General features: G+C 42.7%; 2 protein-coding genes across 3 annotated transcripts in view; one reads left to right on the forward strand and one right to left on the reverse strand.

The window, feature by feature from the left end:
* Positions 1-16367, forward strand: part of LOC111852607 (one cut domain family member 2-like) — an 82653-nt gene that overhangs the window by 56296 nt on the left and 9990 nt on the right. The window lies entirely within an intron of this gene.
* LOC111857330 (anti-apoptotic protein NR13-like) lies at positions 8076-11357 on the reverse strand. The gene is made up of 4 exons (XM_023838057.2): positions 10038-11357; positions 9091-9503; positions 8504-8608; positions 8076-8232 (listed from the first exon to the last, which is right to left on the reverse strand). Exons 1-4 carry the CDS (start codon positions 10138-10140, stop codon positions 8143-8145), a joined length of 711 nt encoding a protein of 236 aa, XP_023693825.2. The 5' UTR covers positions 10141-11357; the 3' UTR covers positions 8076-8142.

Raw genomic sequence — 16367 nt, forward strand, 5'->3', positions numbered from 1 at the left:
ACTGAAAATGTGCGTTCTTCTTGGTCAGGTTGTGCAGGGGTTCGGCTATAGAGGCAAAATCTTTCACGAACCGGCGATAATAGGAGGCCAGGCCGATGAAGCGTCTGACCTCCTGGATGGACGTAGGTGTAGGCCACATCTGAACTTTTTGAACTTTGCTGGGGTTGGTAGCCACACCATGCTCGGACACCACATGGCCAAGATAAGCAACTTCGCGGCGAAAGAGGCAGCATTTGGCAGGTTTCAGTTTTAAGTTAGCTTGTTGAAGTCTATAGAATACCTGGCCAAGCCGTTGCAGCATCCCCGACACGTCCCTAGCCAGCACAATGATGTCGTCCAGGTAGACCAGGCAGGTGTCCCACTGCATGCCAGCCAGGACGCGGTCCATCAGAAGCTGGAACGTCGCCGGGGCATTGCATAGTCCAAATGGCATGACATTCCACTCAAAGAGGCCTGTCCTAGTGCAAAAAGCGGCGGCCCTGCGTGCTCTAGGCGTCAGCTCAACCTGCCAGTAGCCTGATGCGAGATCCAATGTGCTGAACCATCTGGCAGTCGAGAGCGTGTCCAGCGTGTCCTGAATGCGGGGCAGCGGGTAGGCGTCTGTTATGGTGCGATCGTTGAGAGCCCTGTAGTCAATGCAGAGACGGTATGTCCCATCTTTCTTACGCACCATAACGATGGGCGAGGCCCAGCCGCTGCAGCTGCGTTGGGCGAGACCGCTCTGTAAGCTGTCGTAGATCTGCTGATCAGCGTGTTGCTGCTTTTCTCCAGCCATTCTTCGTGGATGTTGTTTGACTGGAGCACCAGGACAGGTTATGACGTCGTGCTGCACAAGGCTGGTTCGGCCCAGGTCAGCAGGCCCTGTAGAAAACACATGTCCATAAGTGCAAAGCAAGCGTTTCAGTTGGAGCTGTTCATAGTCATTGAGGTTTGTGGAGCTCTGGGCATAAAGCTCCTGCAGGTGCAGAGGAACCACAGGAGGGCTGGTCAGTGAGTCTGCAGCTGGGGAGACCATGGAGGGTTCCAGGGCCTCAGCTGGCTGGAGGAGCCCGGCAATGGATCCTTCCTTAATTGTTACTGCCTTATTGCCGGGGTTAAAAAGGCGAAGTGGGACAGCTTTAGAAGGCTGTGCATTGACTAGGACTCTGGCAATAAGTACTCTGTGCTTCTCAACAAAACCTTTGGTGGGACTAAGCATCATGTCACCTCGAGCTGCTGCACCAGGATGCACATTGCCTTTCACCATATATTCTTGCCCCGGTTCCACCACCACAGTTCTAGCTATTCTCACTGCGTGTGTCCTTGTACTGGCTTCGGTTTGGTAGTAGAGCACCTCTTCACCAAACAGGATGATGCGGCGTTTGCCGAAATCAAGACGTGCTTCAGCTTGAGTGAGGAAGGGATGCCCGAGCAGCACCTCATTTCCTGCTATATCTGCCACCAGGAAATCAACATCCACCTGCCGATTGTTGATACTGACAGGTATCTGGGCTTCACCTAGCACCGGCACGTTCCCAGGTCCCACACCAAGCAAGGTCTCAACAACTGAGGGCTGTAGTGGTGGCCTCACGTCTGGGTGGATGGAGTTGTAGTAGGGCAGCGGCAGCACACTCCTCCGGGCCCCACTGTCCAAGATAGCACATACCTCCACTTCGTAGAGGCGCATGGGGATACTCATTTCTTGGCTTTGGCACTTAAGGTGAAGCACGGTGTGTTTTGGGCTGTCCCGAGGGCTACTATTCAATGTTAAGGCCTTGGTGGTTTTATGAGGGGAAGGGCACTGCTTTTGGACATGGCCCCAACCTTGACAGTTATGGCAGCGAACCCCGCTCTTTTTAAAATTTCTGTGATTGTTCGGTGTTGTCGAGGGTGTGTGTGGGACAAAACGATTCGGTGAGGGGCTAGCTGCAGGTGCATACTCAGTAACAGTCTCATCTTTGTCTTTTTCTCTGACGACGGCAGCTTGGGGACGGCGTTCAGCTGCATTACGGGCTCCTTGCCGCATGGCACTGGTTACATAAGATGCAGCCCTTTTAGTGGTTTCATGTCGGTGGGCTATTTCGTATGCACAGGCAAGTGTGGCTGGGTGCCTCTCTAGCAACTTCTGTACTATTTCTGCATCACCCAGCCCATTGGTGAAAACTTCAACAGCTATAGAGTCTTGTTCAACCTCTGCTCTATCACCATATGCAACAGCCACTTTTCCATAAATGTCATCTCTGAAAACATGCAGGGCCTCACCAGGTTTACGCACTCGCTGCCTCAGTTCTACAGCAACAGCAGCTGCATGGTCAGAAGAAGGGCCATATGCAGTTTCCAGTTCGTCCACCAGGCGGCGGTAATTCCATTTGGATGAGCGGGGATTTCTGTGGATAATGGCCCCTGCTGCTCCAACTAGGCAGAATTTAAGCTGAGTTGTCATTGTCTTCTCTGACCAATAGTTGGCTTCAGCGCAGCTCTCAAACCTGTGCAGAAATTCCTTCCACGGTGTGGTGCCGTCATATTGGCCTGGACGTAGAGTGGGGACTCTCTCTCTAGGATCACCGTCCTCTTCACTGTCAGATGGTGGCTGACGGGGTACACAGCGGGTCTTGCCTGGTTTTGAGCGGGGTTTATGCTGTGCAGTGATTTGCCCATAGCTTATGGCTTCATTAAGGCTGCTGGAAGGCAAACATTGCATGGGTGTATTTAACATTGCATTAAATTGAGCCGGTGTGCTGTGTACAAAACTGTCCATGTGGGAAAATGGGTTTGAGACTGGATAGTGCACTTTAATTTGGGGAGTAGGAGCTGGATAATAGTTCATGCTGCTGCCTGTGTTTCCCTCATGGCCGTAGCTGCAGCATTCAGCATCGACGAAGGGATTCGTGCGGGAAAACTGCGGCTGGGCAGGACCATCGGGCGGCGCGAATACACCATCTCCATTAGCGTGTGTGTTAGTACAACTTTCGGCACACAGGAATGGGTTTATATGTTCACATTTAGCCACAGCTCTGTCTCTGTTAGCTTCCCTAATGCTCGCGGCACCCTCGGAGACACTGGTCAGCGATATGAACGGGTTGAAGTAATTAGTCTCAAGTCCGTAGTTTTCACGAGAATGGCGAGCAGCGGCCATCGCGAGTTAGCTCAGCTACGGGCCAGTACACTTGTAATTACGGTCACTCGGCTTTATCGTTAGCCGCTTTAGCCTGTCAGTTTTTCTCAGTGCTCACCACTCCTTTAACAGCGTGAAAGAGTCCCTTCGTGGTCGCCAGTGTCAACCATTCCTCGCCGTCAGTCCCCTGACCGTGGTCAGGAGACGCGAGGGGAGATGCTTCCTCCAGGGCCGAAGTTTATCCTCCTTCAGGGTTAACTCCCTTCACTTTTGTGGAGTAGTGAGGCAGGCAGAAATCAGCCGAGACACCGGAGAGTACTGAAGAGACGAGGCTTTAATGGCCGTACGGCACACTTCCAGGTACACGGCATAGGCTGTAGCCCGTTAGAACGCTGCTCCCGGTCCCCCCCCTCTACCCGTGACGCACACTCTCTCTTTTTGTTTAATTTCGTTTTCTTTTTCCGCGCTTCCTTCTTGCGCATGCTCACACACATCACATACACTCCTCTCTGCACCCAGCCACACACAAGACGGCAATTCCCGCAACAATATCCACATCGCGATTTCGATACGATTTCAATTAATCGCTCAGCCCTAATTTACACCTGGTGTTTCAGTGTTGTTGTGCTTAACAGCACTTTAATATGAAAGTATGTTTGGCTTTTAGTTGTCTTCTTTCAGCTTTCTGGCTTTTTTTTTTTTTTACCCTTTTACAAGTAGAGTCACCCTTTATATACTTGCCAGAGGGAACAACCATTAGCTTATTAGCCATTAGCCTTGGAGAGATCCCATGTGGCAAAATCATTTTCGCACGTTATATTTAAGCAGTGCTATAGCGAACGCAGCAGCACCATGGCTCTGTGAGTAATGCTGTTGCCTTGTGTTTCCTGGGTTGGGACTTTGATTTCTGCGTCTGTGTGTTTTTCTTGTATTGGGTTTCTTCTGGGTTCTCCAGTTTCTTGCGGCATTCGAAAGACCTGCAGTCAGGCTCATTGGCGTCTCTTAATTCCTCATGGCTATGCGTGGGGGTGTGCGCGTAGGAGTCCTGCAAAGCTCTCCAGCTTTGTGTCCTATGCTGCCTTGGGGAGGTTCCACACCCCAGCACAGTGACCCTGACTGGGATAAACAATTACACAGTAGCGGTGGACGTACGGTGGCTGAGGGTGATTCTGCACCGCCTCTTGACTGTTTTGTCAAAAAAAAACAAAACAGTGTTATGATACCTCACATTGGCTCAGAGGCGACTTTACGATTTCTCCAGTGCATTTCCTGTTGTTAGCTGTTGATAGCTATCAGTGAATGTGATACAAAAGAATTTCAGTGAAGTCTATTGGTCCTTCTGGCTTTTTGCACCATGAGATCATAACACCTTCCTGTGCCTACACTTGTGGCCAAAATTGATTGTGGATTGCAGAACTTTAATCAACTGTTGCAGGGCTTGTCCTTTAAGGTGCGCAATTGCGCGTGCACGCCATCACGCGCCTAAAATGGTGAAGAGCTGCGCAAAGAAATGCGCGCCTATCAATAAAAAAGAATTAAATTGTACGCGCCTTTTGTCACGTGACCACTCGACGCTCCACGGAATTATTCATGACAACAATGGCGTCGAAAAAAAGCATGGATAACAAGGGTCATCCGTGTCAGAATGCAACGTTTTTGGGGAGGGCAGCTATGGTTGGTGTTAAATAATTAATTCATAACGAATTAATTAATTGTAGCCTACCGTTTCCACTACCTGACCCGCATGGTCTTTGTTTTACCCATAACCAAACCATAAATAAATAAAGATGTTACACACAAATTACCACCTGTCAATCACTTTTTCCGCGGGACTCTGGCAGGAACAGGCACAGTGATCTGTGTCGTTATAATGGCGTCGACAAACTCGGTTGGTAAAAAAAAGGTGCAAATTCACCTTTCTGGCAATACTTTAGCTTTAGACCGAATGAAACAGGACAGCCACGAGATACGCCTGAAGTGGTGTGTAGGATTTGCGGTCAAGTTATCCGCGCAAAAGATGCGCAGACGTTCTGTTCGTTATGGTAAAACCATGACAAAGGCATATTTGGTGTAGTTTATTTAATCTTATTTAATAAAAAAAATAAAAAAATTCTGCTGTTTCTGTATGCCTCATTTTTTAATGTAAACGAACTAGTTCGTGTAATTCGTTTGGCGTTCACTGTAATTTGTATTGTGATCGCTATAACAACTTCCTTGTTATTTCCTCATAATATAAGTAAAGATGCGGAAATTGAAAGCATGCATTTAATTTGGCTATATAGTGTGATTAAGTGGTGTGTTTTTCGTGAGCTGGTTGCTGCTGCAGCGGGGGTGGGGCGGAGGATCGCGATGTCGGCTCAGCATCGTGATGTCTATCGGCGATGGACGATGGCATCGTCTATCGACCCAACCCTATTGTCCAACTCTTAATATTGAGCTATCCCCACTCCTAGTCCTAGTCCAATAGCAATATCCTTGGCTACTGTCATTACTCACCCTGTGGTCTAGTTGCAGATTATATCCTGGAAGGCAACCTACTCAAAACTACTCAAGCACTTAAGAGATGGCATCTTCATAACTAGTTAGTCTTAGCTGTATACATGTTAAGGATCGGCTGCTGCTGGGATCGACTGCTGATGTGTTTTTCATCCAAGAATTAAGTTTTCAGAGAAGACACTGGCTAACAAATGCAATTTCAGTGGAGAAACAGAATTTGGCTCATACAAAGTATTGGATGCCATCTCTAAGTTTTGGCCCATATAATCTTAATATTATGGTGCTCTTCCCCTCTGAGCCTTCTGCAGCAAGTGTTGATGCAAAAAAGACTGAATTCTGAATTGCAAATTTTATTCACCAATAAAAAGTGATTCACTTTAAATGGGTTTCTACAAAATATGTTAAAGCATTAAAACTAGGACAAAATTCTCAACTAACACTAGGACTTTTTGGATTTTGACCCATCGCACCAAAGTCCAACCACATTTTAGGCGCACAAAAAAGGTAAAATTGTGCACCTAGCACTTTTAGGGTGCACAAAAAAAATTGTGCACCTAGCACTTTTTAGGTGCACAAATTTGTGTGCGCCTGCATTTTTCAAAGGACAAGCCCTGCTGTTGTTTATTTAATTGTGCAATGTATATTTGTAAGATTCTTTGATTGTTTATAAACATTACCACTAGTGCTGGGCGATAAAACAATCTCAATTTTTTATCAATAAAAAATGAGGACGATCACGATGATACACAGACTATAAAACTTGATCAACCAAGTTTGCTCAGTTTTAAAGAAAGCGCTGAGACAGACAACTCGATGGCCTATCGAGCAGAGGTTTACTGAACGCCAGCACGACGACGTTGTAATTTTGCCCATCCTCCCTCAAAGAAGCAATGGGTGCGTCCGAATTGGGCTCAGGTCTGTCTGCGACTGACGTGACGTGGAGCGCGATCTGCCGGCAGCTGCAGGGGTGAAGTATAAACTGACTGCAGCGAAGTCGGACAACTTCTACGCCTCGTAGTGTGCGAGACCTGACTGCAATGGCAGCACTGCCAGAAGGGTGTAGATAAAGCTATACAAATATCACCTGCATGCACATTACTTCTTTTACAATAACTAACTCCTGATCCAAATTGTTAGCAGTAAAAAAGTAAACTATTGTGTAAAAAGATCAAATACATGTATTTCAAGGATTCAAAGTTTTTATAGTCATGCACAGAGTACAATTCAATTCTTACTTGAATGCCTTCTTCACAGATTGGAGGATTAAATAAATCAGCGCAACATTACAGTAACTAACAATAAATAAACCACTAACCTACGTGTACCATTAGAGCATTTATGTCATTTATTTAAACTTCATTTTACCAGGTAAATTAACTGAAAACCAGTCCTCACTGTTTTACGTGCTTTTCGGGAGAAATAGATAACGCATCGGAACTTCCTGGGATACAAACGTCATGCGTGTAACTAAACTCTTCAGCCAATAAGGGCAAGGGTGTGTTTTCACGGGGGCGGTTCCAGTTTGTGCAGCCCGCTGAGAGGTGCTGCAAGATCTGTCTTACGTCGTCTTGCTAAAAAAAAATCTAACCATGATGCATTGCGTCAGGACCAGAATGCATTGCTTTAAGCCAGCGCTGTAAGCGTCTGCTCCAGCTGTGTCGCTACACCAGGAGCTGAAGAAGGAACACTAGCATCAGCACCAGCACCAGCAAAAAAAGAAAGCCCATTCTGTTGCAGCAGCAGCCGGACTGACAGACCAAAAGTCGACTGAAGCTGAACTCGAAAACTATCTCCAAACGCCTTGTGTGGACAGTGAAACCAGTCCTCTGGTATGGTGGAAAGCCTACTTAACTGCCTTTCCTAAAAGTGAGCCTCCAAGCTAAGCGGTATCTTTTGTATTCCTGCCACCAGTTCACCTTCAGAAAGGATTTTTAGTACAGGAAGCAACATTGTTACCTGCAAAAGAGCATCAACCAAGCCTGAGACCATAAACCGGTCTTCTTAGCAAAACACCTGTAGCGTGTCAAAGCAAATGCGTGCTTTCTTTTTTGTAACATAAAGAAGGTCCAAATGATTCTAGATACAGTTCTAATCAAGATTTGTTAGAGATACAAAATAAAGGTACATATTGATTACCAGCATTACAGACTTGGCATTGTTTTATGTTTGTACTTTAGCATACTTGCACAGTTAAACAATACACAGTTTGTTGATTTATTTTCTTTTTTAATTTGAGGCACTACATGTGCTAACATTCTGAATACTTGAAAAATCCAAAACCTGTTACATTTTAAGTGTGTTTCTTTTAGATAAAAGTTTTTATCATAACAAAACTATGAAGAATGCAGCCCAATTTGGCTGGGGGCAGTCCATTTTTCAGGCTTTCTAATTTTCAAAAGTGTTAATAAAGAAAAAACATCTTAGAATCTAATGAATGAAAATATTCTTTTATAGAAACATTCACAGAAATGAACCATTGAGTCAGTTTTAGACTTTTTTGGATAATACAAGTTTTATTCACACATCCAGGACAGATAATGCACATTTCCCGTCTAGCTAACTGATGTTCCTGGCAGTTTCTTGAAGATTACTAATGATGACGGGACCAAGCCTGGTAGGGTTCTTTTTAGCAGATAACTGATCTATTAAAAACAATACAGAGGCAGTTGTTAAGTCAAACATCTCTGTGAATTAATTTTATTATAACTATTAACTTTTTTTTTGTATGGGTAACAATGTCATAAAATGAAACAAATATACCAAACAGACTATAGGTAATTTCTAATTTTCAAGAAAAGGGTCATGGGGGAAACAACAGTGAACCATATGTACATAAATTAAGAAAAACTTGATCAAAAATCTTTCAGGAAAACATTTCTCTGAATAACATGGAAAGGAAATACTGTAACGTACAAGAAGAAAGGCAATTGTCACATTTGCAGCTGCAAGGAGAGCTCTCTTCACAGGAGAATCTGGATACCCTGGTTTTGCTGTGTGGACATAGTCCACGAACCCCCTCTACACAAGAGATAGAGAGAAGATAAAGGGGGGACATCCAAGCAGGGACGGGTAGAAGCAAACATACGTGTCAGTGACGCAGTCCTACATTTTCCCTACTTATTGATTACCATGGAAGGAGAAACATACATATACCTCAGGCTGACAGGTTGAAATATCAAGACGGATATTTCAGGAACAAAATTTTGTGTAACAAATTAACCCTGAATTCCTTTAAAAAGTAGCATTTACCAAGATAACTATAAATGAATCTCTGGTATCAATATAACTAATGAGATATTAGGCTTTGTTCAATGAAACAAAGCAGAAACGCTGAGCAAAATGCTGAGAACATGTTCTCCCAGATTCCACATTCTTGGAATACTTTGGTGGTATAACCACCTACTTTCAAACACAGTCAAGACAACCACGGGAAATATATATATATAACAAGAAACTACATAAAAGGAGCAGTTTTTTATTACAAAATTACATGCACCTACCCAGCCTCCATTCTGGATAATCCATTCTTCTTTTTCTCCAAGAAGAACATCAGTAATCATTTCTGCTAGCCGTCTGCTGCAGGCAACGTCTTCATCTACGTTAGAAAGTTGAACTGCCAGTATTCCCGTGAAGGCGAATAGAGTAACAATCTGGCTCCAGCTCATACTTTCATGACCAACCATTTCCAGCATCACATTCTTGAGTTCAGTCCAGGTGTTAAAGCCACTGGTGATGAAGAAAAACCGCACAAGACGGCGCAGTCTGAACTCATACTCCTTCTCCACCTCCTTTGCCATGTATCGCATGGCTTTAGCTGACTCGCTGGGAGGTGTCCTCTTGATCCCAATGCAGAAGTCCATGTAGTCGTTTGCCACCATAAGGGTTTCGTCCCTCAATGAGGTGGCCATATTCACTGAAAAGAGAGAACAAGAAGCACTGTTATGCTTTGGATACTCTACAACTGGATAATTATTGGCTGCAAAAAATACAACAATAAAACCATATTTTTGGTGAAAATAAGAAAGCTTTCACGTTAAATTCCTTCATAACGCCAAAGAGATGCAATTTTGAGAGGGACACATGAAGCATTTTTTTTTAATCACTGGTATAAAAATATATCCTCCTGAGACCCCACCCATTCATTTATGTCCATTGTAGTGGACATTTTGTTTTTGCATCTGTCTTTTCACTGATGTAAGGAAACATATTTATTCCTGTTGTACACTAAAGAGGACATGCTGTGAAATTAAAAATAAAAATAAATTTGAAAAAATCTAAATTGTAAGATGTCTTATTTCCTCCAAAGACAAATAACCTAAAATTGAAGGACACTTTTTTCCTTGGGTCTCAGGAGGATATAACAATAATATACATCACATTAATATACCGACTCCATGACACCATCCATGCTATTACATATACATAGAGACCATAACTATTCAGGTACCTTCCTCCTGCTCTGGCGTTTTCCTGAACCGCCGGTAGAGGTACGCTGTGCCGGCGGCCGCAGCCATCACTCCAGCTGCACACGCAAATTTCAACATTCCCATCTTCTTATCTGAGGCGAAATGAGAATTGTCTCCTATCCCGCAGTATAAATAGGCGTCTGTGACATGAATTCTGGAAGTTCTAAACAACGTCAAAAAAACTTGCAATTTACGTCACACCGTCCCGCCCACTGGAAGCAGAGATCGTCATCTGATAGGGGTGTAACGATATTACAAACCGAACCGAAATATCGCGATACACCAACCACGATACGTATCGCGAAACTCTCGTGGCGTACCGCGGTACTCTCACGCCCCCTGCTGCCCATCGTTGAGGTTGACGTCACTTGTCTCTAACTAATTTAACCAATTTAAACACATCTTTATTTTATCACATTTGATTAAATGGTATTAGTAATGATGAGCTTTTGTTCTAAATTTTGTTCTAAATATTATATTCTAAAGTTAGTATTAGAATTGTTTTTTTCTGACTACTCTATATTGGAGGTATTTATTTAATTTTTGTTGTTTACTCAGGTATCCTGACTGTACTAAAAATGTGATGGCAAAGTTAATAAAGAAAAAGTTTAGATGTTCTTGTTATTAAGCGAATCTATTGTTCCTTAGCATTGCTGTTAAGATGACATCAACCCTAACCCCACAGCAAACAGAAACCGAACCGAACCGAGGATCCAAAACCGTGAACCGAACCGAATCGTGCCTTTGGTGTATCGTTACACCCCTATCATCTGACATGTTGGTGCATTTCGCGCATGGTCGAAACACTCCGTGGGTAAAAGTGATGGGCGAATATTTTATGACATTTCATCTAAAAGATTCGTTATGATTCATTCACCAACTCGTACAGTGGCAATTCTTGTTTGCCTAAAATTGCTCTGAAACACCTGTTTTCCGATATGTCAACGAAAAAATTGCTAAAGAGCAAGCTAAATACCACAAATAAGCGGGGTTGCCTACTTTGGTCAGTTGGCTGGCGTGAGGTTTTAAATTCGAGTTAAGTCTGCACACGCATTTACATGTAGGTAACAGTTTTTGTAAGGTTTGCAAACTATCCCCACGTTTTGATGTAGCTAATTCTATAGGTTTATAATGGAACGATATATATTTGTAATTTGTATTGAAATCTGTAAGATTTCTTACGTGAGTCTGAAAGCGTCAGTGTCGCCAGATACATGAGTTTGCAACCCTGAATAAGAAATGTGAGAAGCATTTTTTTTATTGAATTATATGTCTCTTAACATTGTACCTTAGACTGTCATGTCTACCTGTTAATAGCGCAAACCTAGCAGCTTATATATAGTCAGCTAACGAGTCCAAACGCTAATAAACCTTGGTCAAAATCGTTTTAAAAGGTGAAAATATTGTATCTCTAAAATCCAAATATGAAACAGAATTTGAGTAACCGATTTTACAACTGCCTTGCGAAATGTCCCGTCTAATTATAGAACTTTCTAGGCGTGAAAAAATAGTCTCACTTGCCGAATACAGATGAGTTATTGATCCTCACAAGAGAAAAAGGTGTGACTCGAGCCTCTCTCGCTCCCGCCTAAACAATTCTACGTATATCTTATTCGCCACTTTTTTAAATACATGTTTTTGTTTGGTTTAGATACCTTTCTACCTCAGAATTTTGAAACGTTTTTAAGAGACCAAAAATAGAGGCAGATTCTGTCACGTCCCGCTCCGTCCGCTCCTAATGTGTGCCACGCCCCCTCATTCTCCACGTGTGGTTTCCTGATTGTGCCCTGCTGTTTCCTGTTTTGTCTGCCTGGTCTGGTGTATTTAGTCCGTGTCTCCGTCTCCGTACCCCAGACTCACCATTGATGTTGCTCATCGTACGTCCCCTGTCCTGTTCTACCAATAAACCCCCATTGGTACCCGACTTCCTGGCTCCGATCGCCTGTTTTCCTGCTCCGTTGCCCGCGATCGTGACAGATACGTGTTGCAGTCAGTTCTGTCCTGCTTTATTTTATGTTTGCCCTTTGACATATTTGTAATATTGTGCTGTTTTGCACATTGTTATGGTTTTGTTCATTTGAGCTATGTGTTGAAAATCAATAACCTTTTATTAATTATTTTAAGGTAATGTAAATAATGTAATTTTAATGTAAATAAAATTTGTTGGAAAATAAATATTTGTTTACTAATATTGTTTATTTCAATGTATTCATTCTATTTGTCAGAAGAGGGTTATTTTTATTATTTTGTTTATTAAATTATTACATGGAACAGCATTGTGAAACTATAATATTGATAAATTATCGATATTGGTCAATACAGGAAAAATTATCGTGATGATTTTTTTGACATATCGCCAACCAATTTTTCTTTAGTTATTTTTAAAGCATGGCAAAAATGCTACGTTTCCACAATTTTGGCTACTAGTGTATACAGTTAGATGCATACATGTATGAAATACTAAATATAGATTTTTCTGTAGCTGTGTACTGATTGCCCTCAGAAGAAATGCCTGAATCTTTGTTAAAATTTTTTCTAATGACCAGCCACAATTTCATAAACAGATTAAATTCTTTCCATTAATTTTCTTTATGTTGAGTTATCCGATTTTGCATGGAGCATTTGCATTTTCAGCTTGATGGTTTATGGTTATTTTGTGGCTGTGCTGCTCCATAGCATAAGATTCATAACACGCCTACGTTGTCAGAGAATAAAATAAACCAATAATGAAACAAATGAAAGATCAGCAGAACTATGTTTGCTGATCTGTGAATTTTAGTCCATATGAAGTTATTTACTGACTCCTGCATTTCTTTGGAAACCACAGATTAATTTGGTTGGTCCATTTAAAGATTGCAGTAATCAACTTATTCCAATGGAGGGAGCTGTAGTAGCATACAGTAAATGCCTTCAGTTCCTGGCTACGTGTTTTTCAGTTTCTGCAGTTTGTTTTTAATACTTATATTATTAACTCTGTGGGTTTCCTTGCACAATCCAGAGACATGTTTAAGTTAACTGTTGGACACTTTGGGGAGAGTAGTGCGTATGACGTGCATCCAGGGTGACCCCTGCCTTGTGTCCTCTGCTTTCTGGGACAGGCTCCAGGATCACCATGGCCCTGAAATAAATAAGTGATTACTGAAATAGGTGGATGGATTGGTAGGGATATATAGTGTGTATAAATGTAACATTTTGATTTTTTATAATAGTCAAGTTAAACGTGTTGGAAGATGTCATCGACTACAAAGCAGGTACAGTATGTTCTCTTATAACGGGGAATAGATTCAGTATAATTGATTTATTAGGCATCAGTTTCAGTACAGTGGGTTGTTTGTGTTTGTTTACGCTCGTATTTTGTCTGCGAGTAACTCCTGGGGCTTCACGTATAAACAGTGCATACGCAGAAAAATGTTGCGTACACCCATTTCCACTCTCACGTCGAGATGTATAAAAATTAAACTTGGCGTAACACTACGCACATTCTCACGGCAGCCTCATTCTACACGTACGCGCGTTTCTGCTTCTGTAAACAGGTGGTGTCCAGCATCAAAGCAGAGCTACTGTTTCTGTGTGGTTTCCCACTTTTTTTTATATTTGCATCCATGACGCGGGCTTTATCAAATACACCGAAATTAATTGCATATCATTTACAAATTTAAGGCCCTTGTAAGCACTCTGTAACAATAAAATTGCTGATTTGGTGTTGTTAGAAGACGTTGCAAATGGAAGAATTAGTAGTAATCAGAGATTACAGATTTCTTGTCCCTTGATGACGACTGGTTTCTAAATCGATATAGGTTTCCAAAAGCTATCCTCTTGGAGCTGTGTGCTGAACTGGAGCCAACAGGAGCATTTCAACACGAATTGGCTGACCTCGGGTATTTCTCAGTCACCACTGAGTCTCGCTATGCCAGCTGTATGGAAAGGTATTATCTGCTTGTCACCCATACAGTATGTAAGATATCCTGGCTCTGTGGTTGGACAGTCAAAGATCAAAGCGCAATGGGTCGTATTAAGTTGATGTCATTGTTCAAGGTACGCATAAATAAAAACGAGGCGGCGGCCATTTTACCGGGGTGCGAGTGACAACAGCAGAAAGAAAACCCCGAATCTAAGTTTCTTCTGCATACCTTCGGATCATACAAATCAAGGCAAAGAGACCAAAGAGCTGCCGGAAAGGCTACAGAAAACTTGGCTAAGATCCATCGATCGAAAGAACTTGACGATACTACTGTATAAAGAAGTGGTACATTCTGTGTTCTGAGAATAGGCACTAGACTATTTCAATTAAATGCATTAAAAATGCGTATTCATTTCCTTTTGAGCATTTTGTAATTTGTATTTTGCTTGGAAGAAAAAAAAATGAGATGTGTGCTAATTTGTAACAAAATAGATTGAGAGATTGTATTCTGTGTATCTAAAATACTTAATAAAATGTCATTTTAAGAACGTTCATCACTAGGCTTACATACTTTTAAATACAGCCTATCGCCATCCTTCGCATTATTCCAAGGAAAGAAGCTGCTTTGGTGATCTGCGCAAATTGTATTAGTATATGCAGTAAAATAGGTATATATTGCTGACTGAATGTCAGTATAGGACGATTAGCAAACAGCAGTACTGTGCTCTAGAACTTGTAAATTAACTCGCTAGCCTCCTAAGGCTAGTGGCATTCTAAATGAAATTAATTTCAACAGACATGCTCAGGCAGTGGCATCTTGTGGTTTGTCATATATGAAAACCTTCATTAGCAATAAATCAGGCTAGCCAGTTTTGTTCCCAAGGACAGAGTTAATTTCTATCATCTAAATGTGGGAGTTTTTATAGCCAATGAGCTTGTGCAAAATGGAGAACCAACTGGTGAACTTTACGTTGCATATCATCTGTGTCGCTGGTCCCGTTTTTATTTGAGTGTATATCTAAATAACAGCTTATTTGAGTTTTTGTTCGGCACCCTACTGTAAGACAAAGCTGGGAATTCACGCATTATGATCATTTAAGAAAGCGTTACGGCGCCTCATTGCGCCTGCATTTACACTTTATGGTTAACTGTGTGGTAGATTACTTCCTTCAAATGATACGAAGAAATGTCTCAGTCCCATGTGCCTGACCGCACAAAATACAGCTTTTCATTGTCCTGAGCACCCGCTATACACTCACCTAAAGGATTATTAGGAACACCATACTAATACGGTGTTTGACCCCCTTTCGCCTTCAGAACTGCCTTAATTCTACGTGGCATTGATTCAACAAGGTGCTGAAAGCATTCTTTAGAAATGTTGGCCCATATTGATAGGATAGCATCTTGCAGTTGATGGAGATTTGTGGGATGCACATCCAGGGCACGAAGCTCCCGTTCCACCACATCCCAAAGATGCTCTATTGGGTTGAGATCTGGTGACTGTGGGGGCCATTTTAGTACAGTGAACTCATTGTCATGTTCAAGAAACCAATTTGAAATGATTCGAGCTTTGTGACATGGTGCATTATCCTGCTGGAAGTAGCCATCAGAGGATGGGTACATGGTGGTCATAAAGGGATGGACATGGTCAGAAACAATGCTCAGGTACTGTAGGCCGTGGCATTTAAACGATGCCCAATTGGCACTAAGGGGCCTAAAGTGTGCCAAGAAAACATCCCCCACACCATTACACCACCACCACCAGCCTGCACGGTGGTAACAAGGCATGATGGATCCATGTTCTCATTCTGTTTATGCCAAATTCTGACTCTACCATTTGAATGTCTCAACAGAAATCGAGACTCATCAGACCAGGCAACATTTTTCCAGTCTTCAACTGTCCAATTTTGGTGAGCTCGTGCAAATTGTAGCCTCTTTTTCCTATTTGTAGTGGAGATGAGTGGTACCCGGTGGGGTCTTCTGCTGTTGTAGCCCATCCGCCTCAAGGTTGTGCGTGTTGTGGCTTCACAAATGCTTTGCTGCATACCTCGGTTGTAACGAGTGGTTATTTCAGTCAAAGTTGCTCTTCTATCAGCTTGAATCAGTCGGCCCATTCTCCTCTGACCTCTAGCATCAACAAGGCATTTTCGCCCACAGGACTGCCGCATACTGGATGTTTTTCCCTTTGCACACCATTCTTTGTAAACCCTAGAAATGGTTGTGCGTGAAAATCCCAGTAACTGAGCAGATTGTTAAATACTCAGACCGGCCCGTCTGGCACCAACAACCATGTCACGCTCAAAATTGCTTAAATCACCTTTCTTTCCCATTCTGACATTCAGTTTGGAGTTCAGGAGATTGTCTTGACCAGGACCACACCCCTAAATGCATTGAAGCATTTGAACCATGT

This window comes from Paramormyrops kingsleyae, chromosome 7 (assembly GCF_048594095.1).
Source record: "Paramormyrops kingsleyae isolate MSU_618 chromosome 7, PKINGS_0.4, whole genome shotgun sequence".
NCBI lineage: Eukaryota > Metazoa > Chordata > Actinopteri > Osteoglossiformes > Mormyridae > Paramormyrops > Paramormyrops kingsleyae.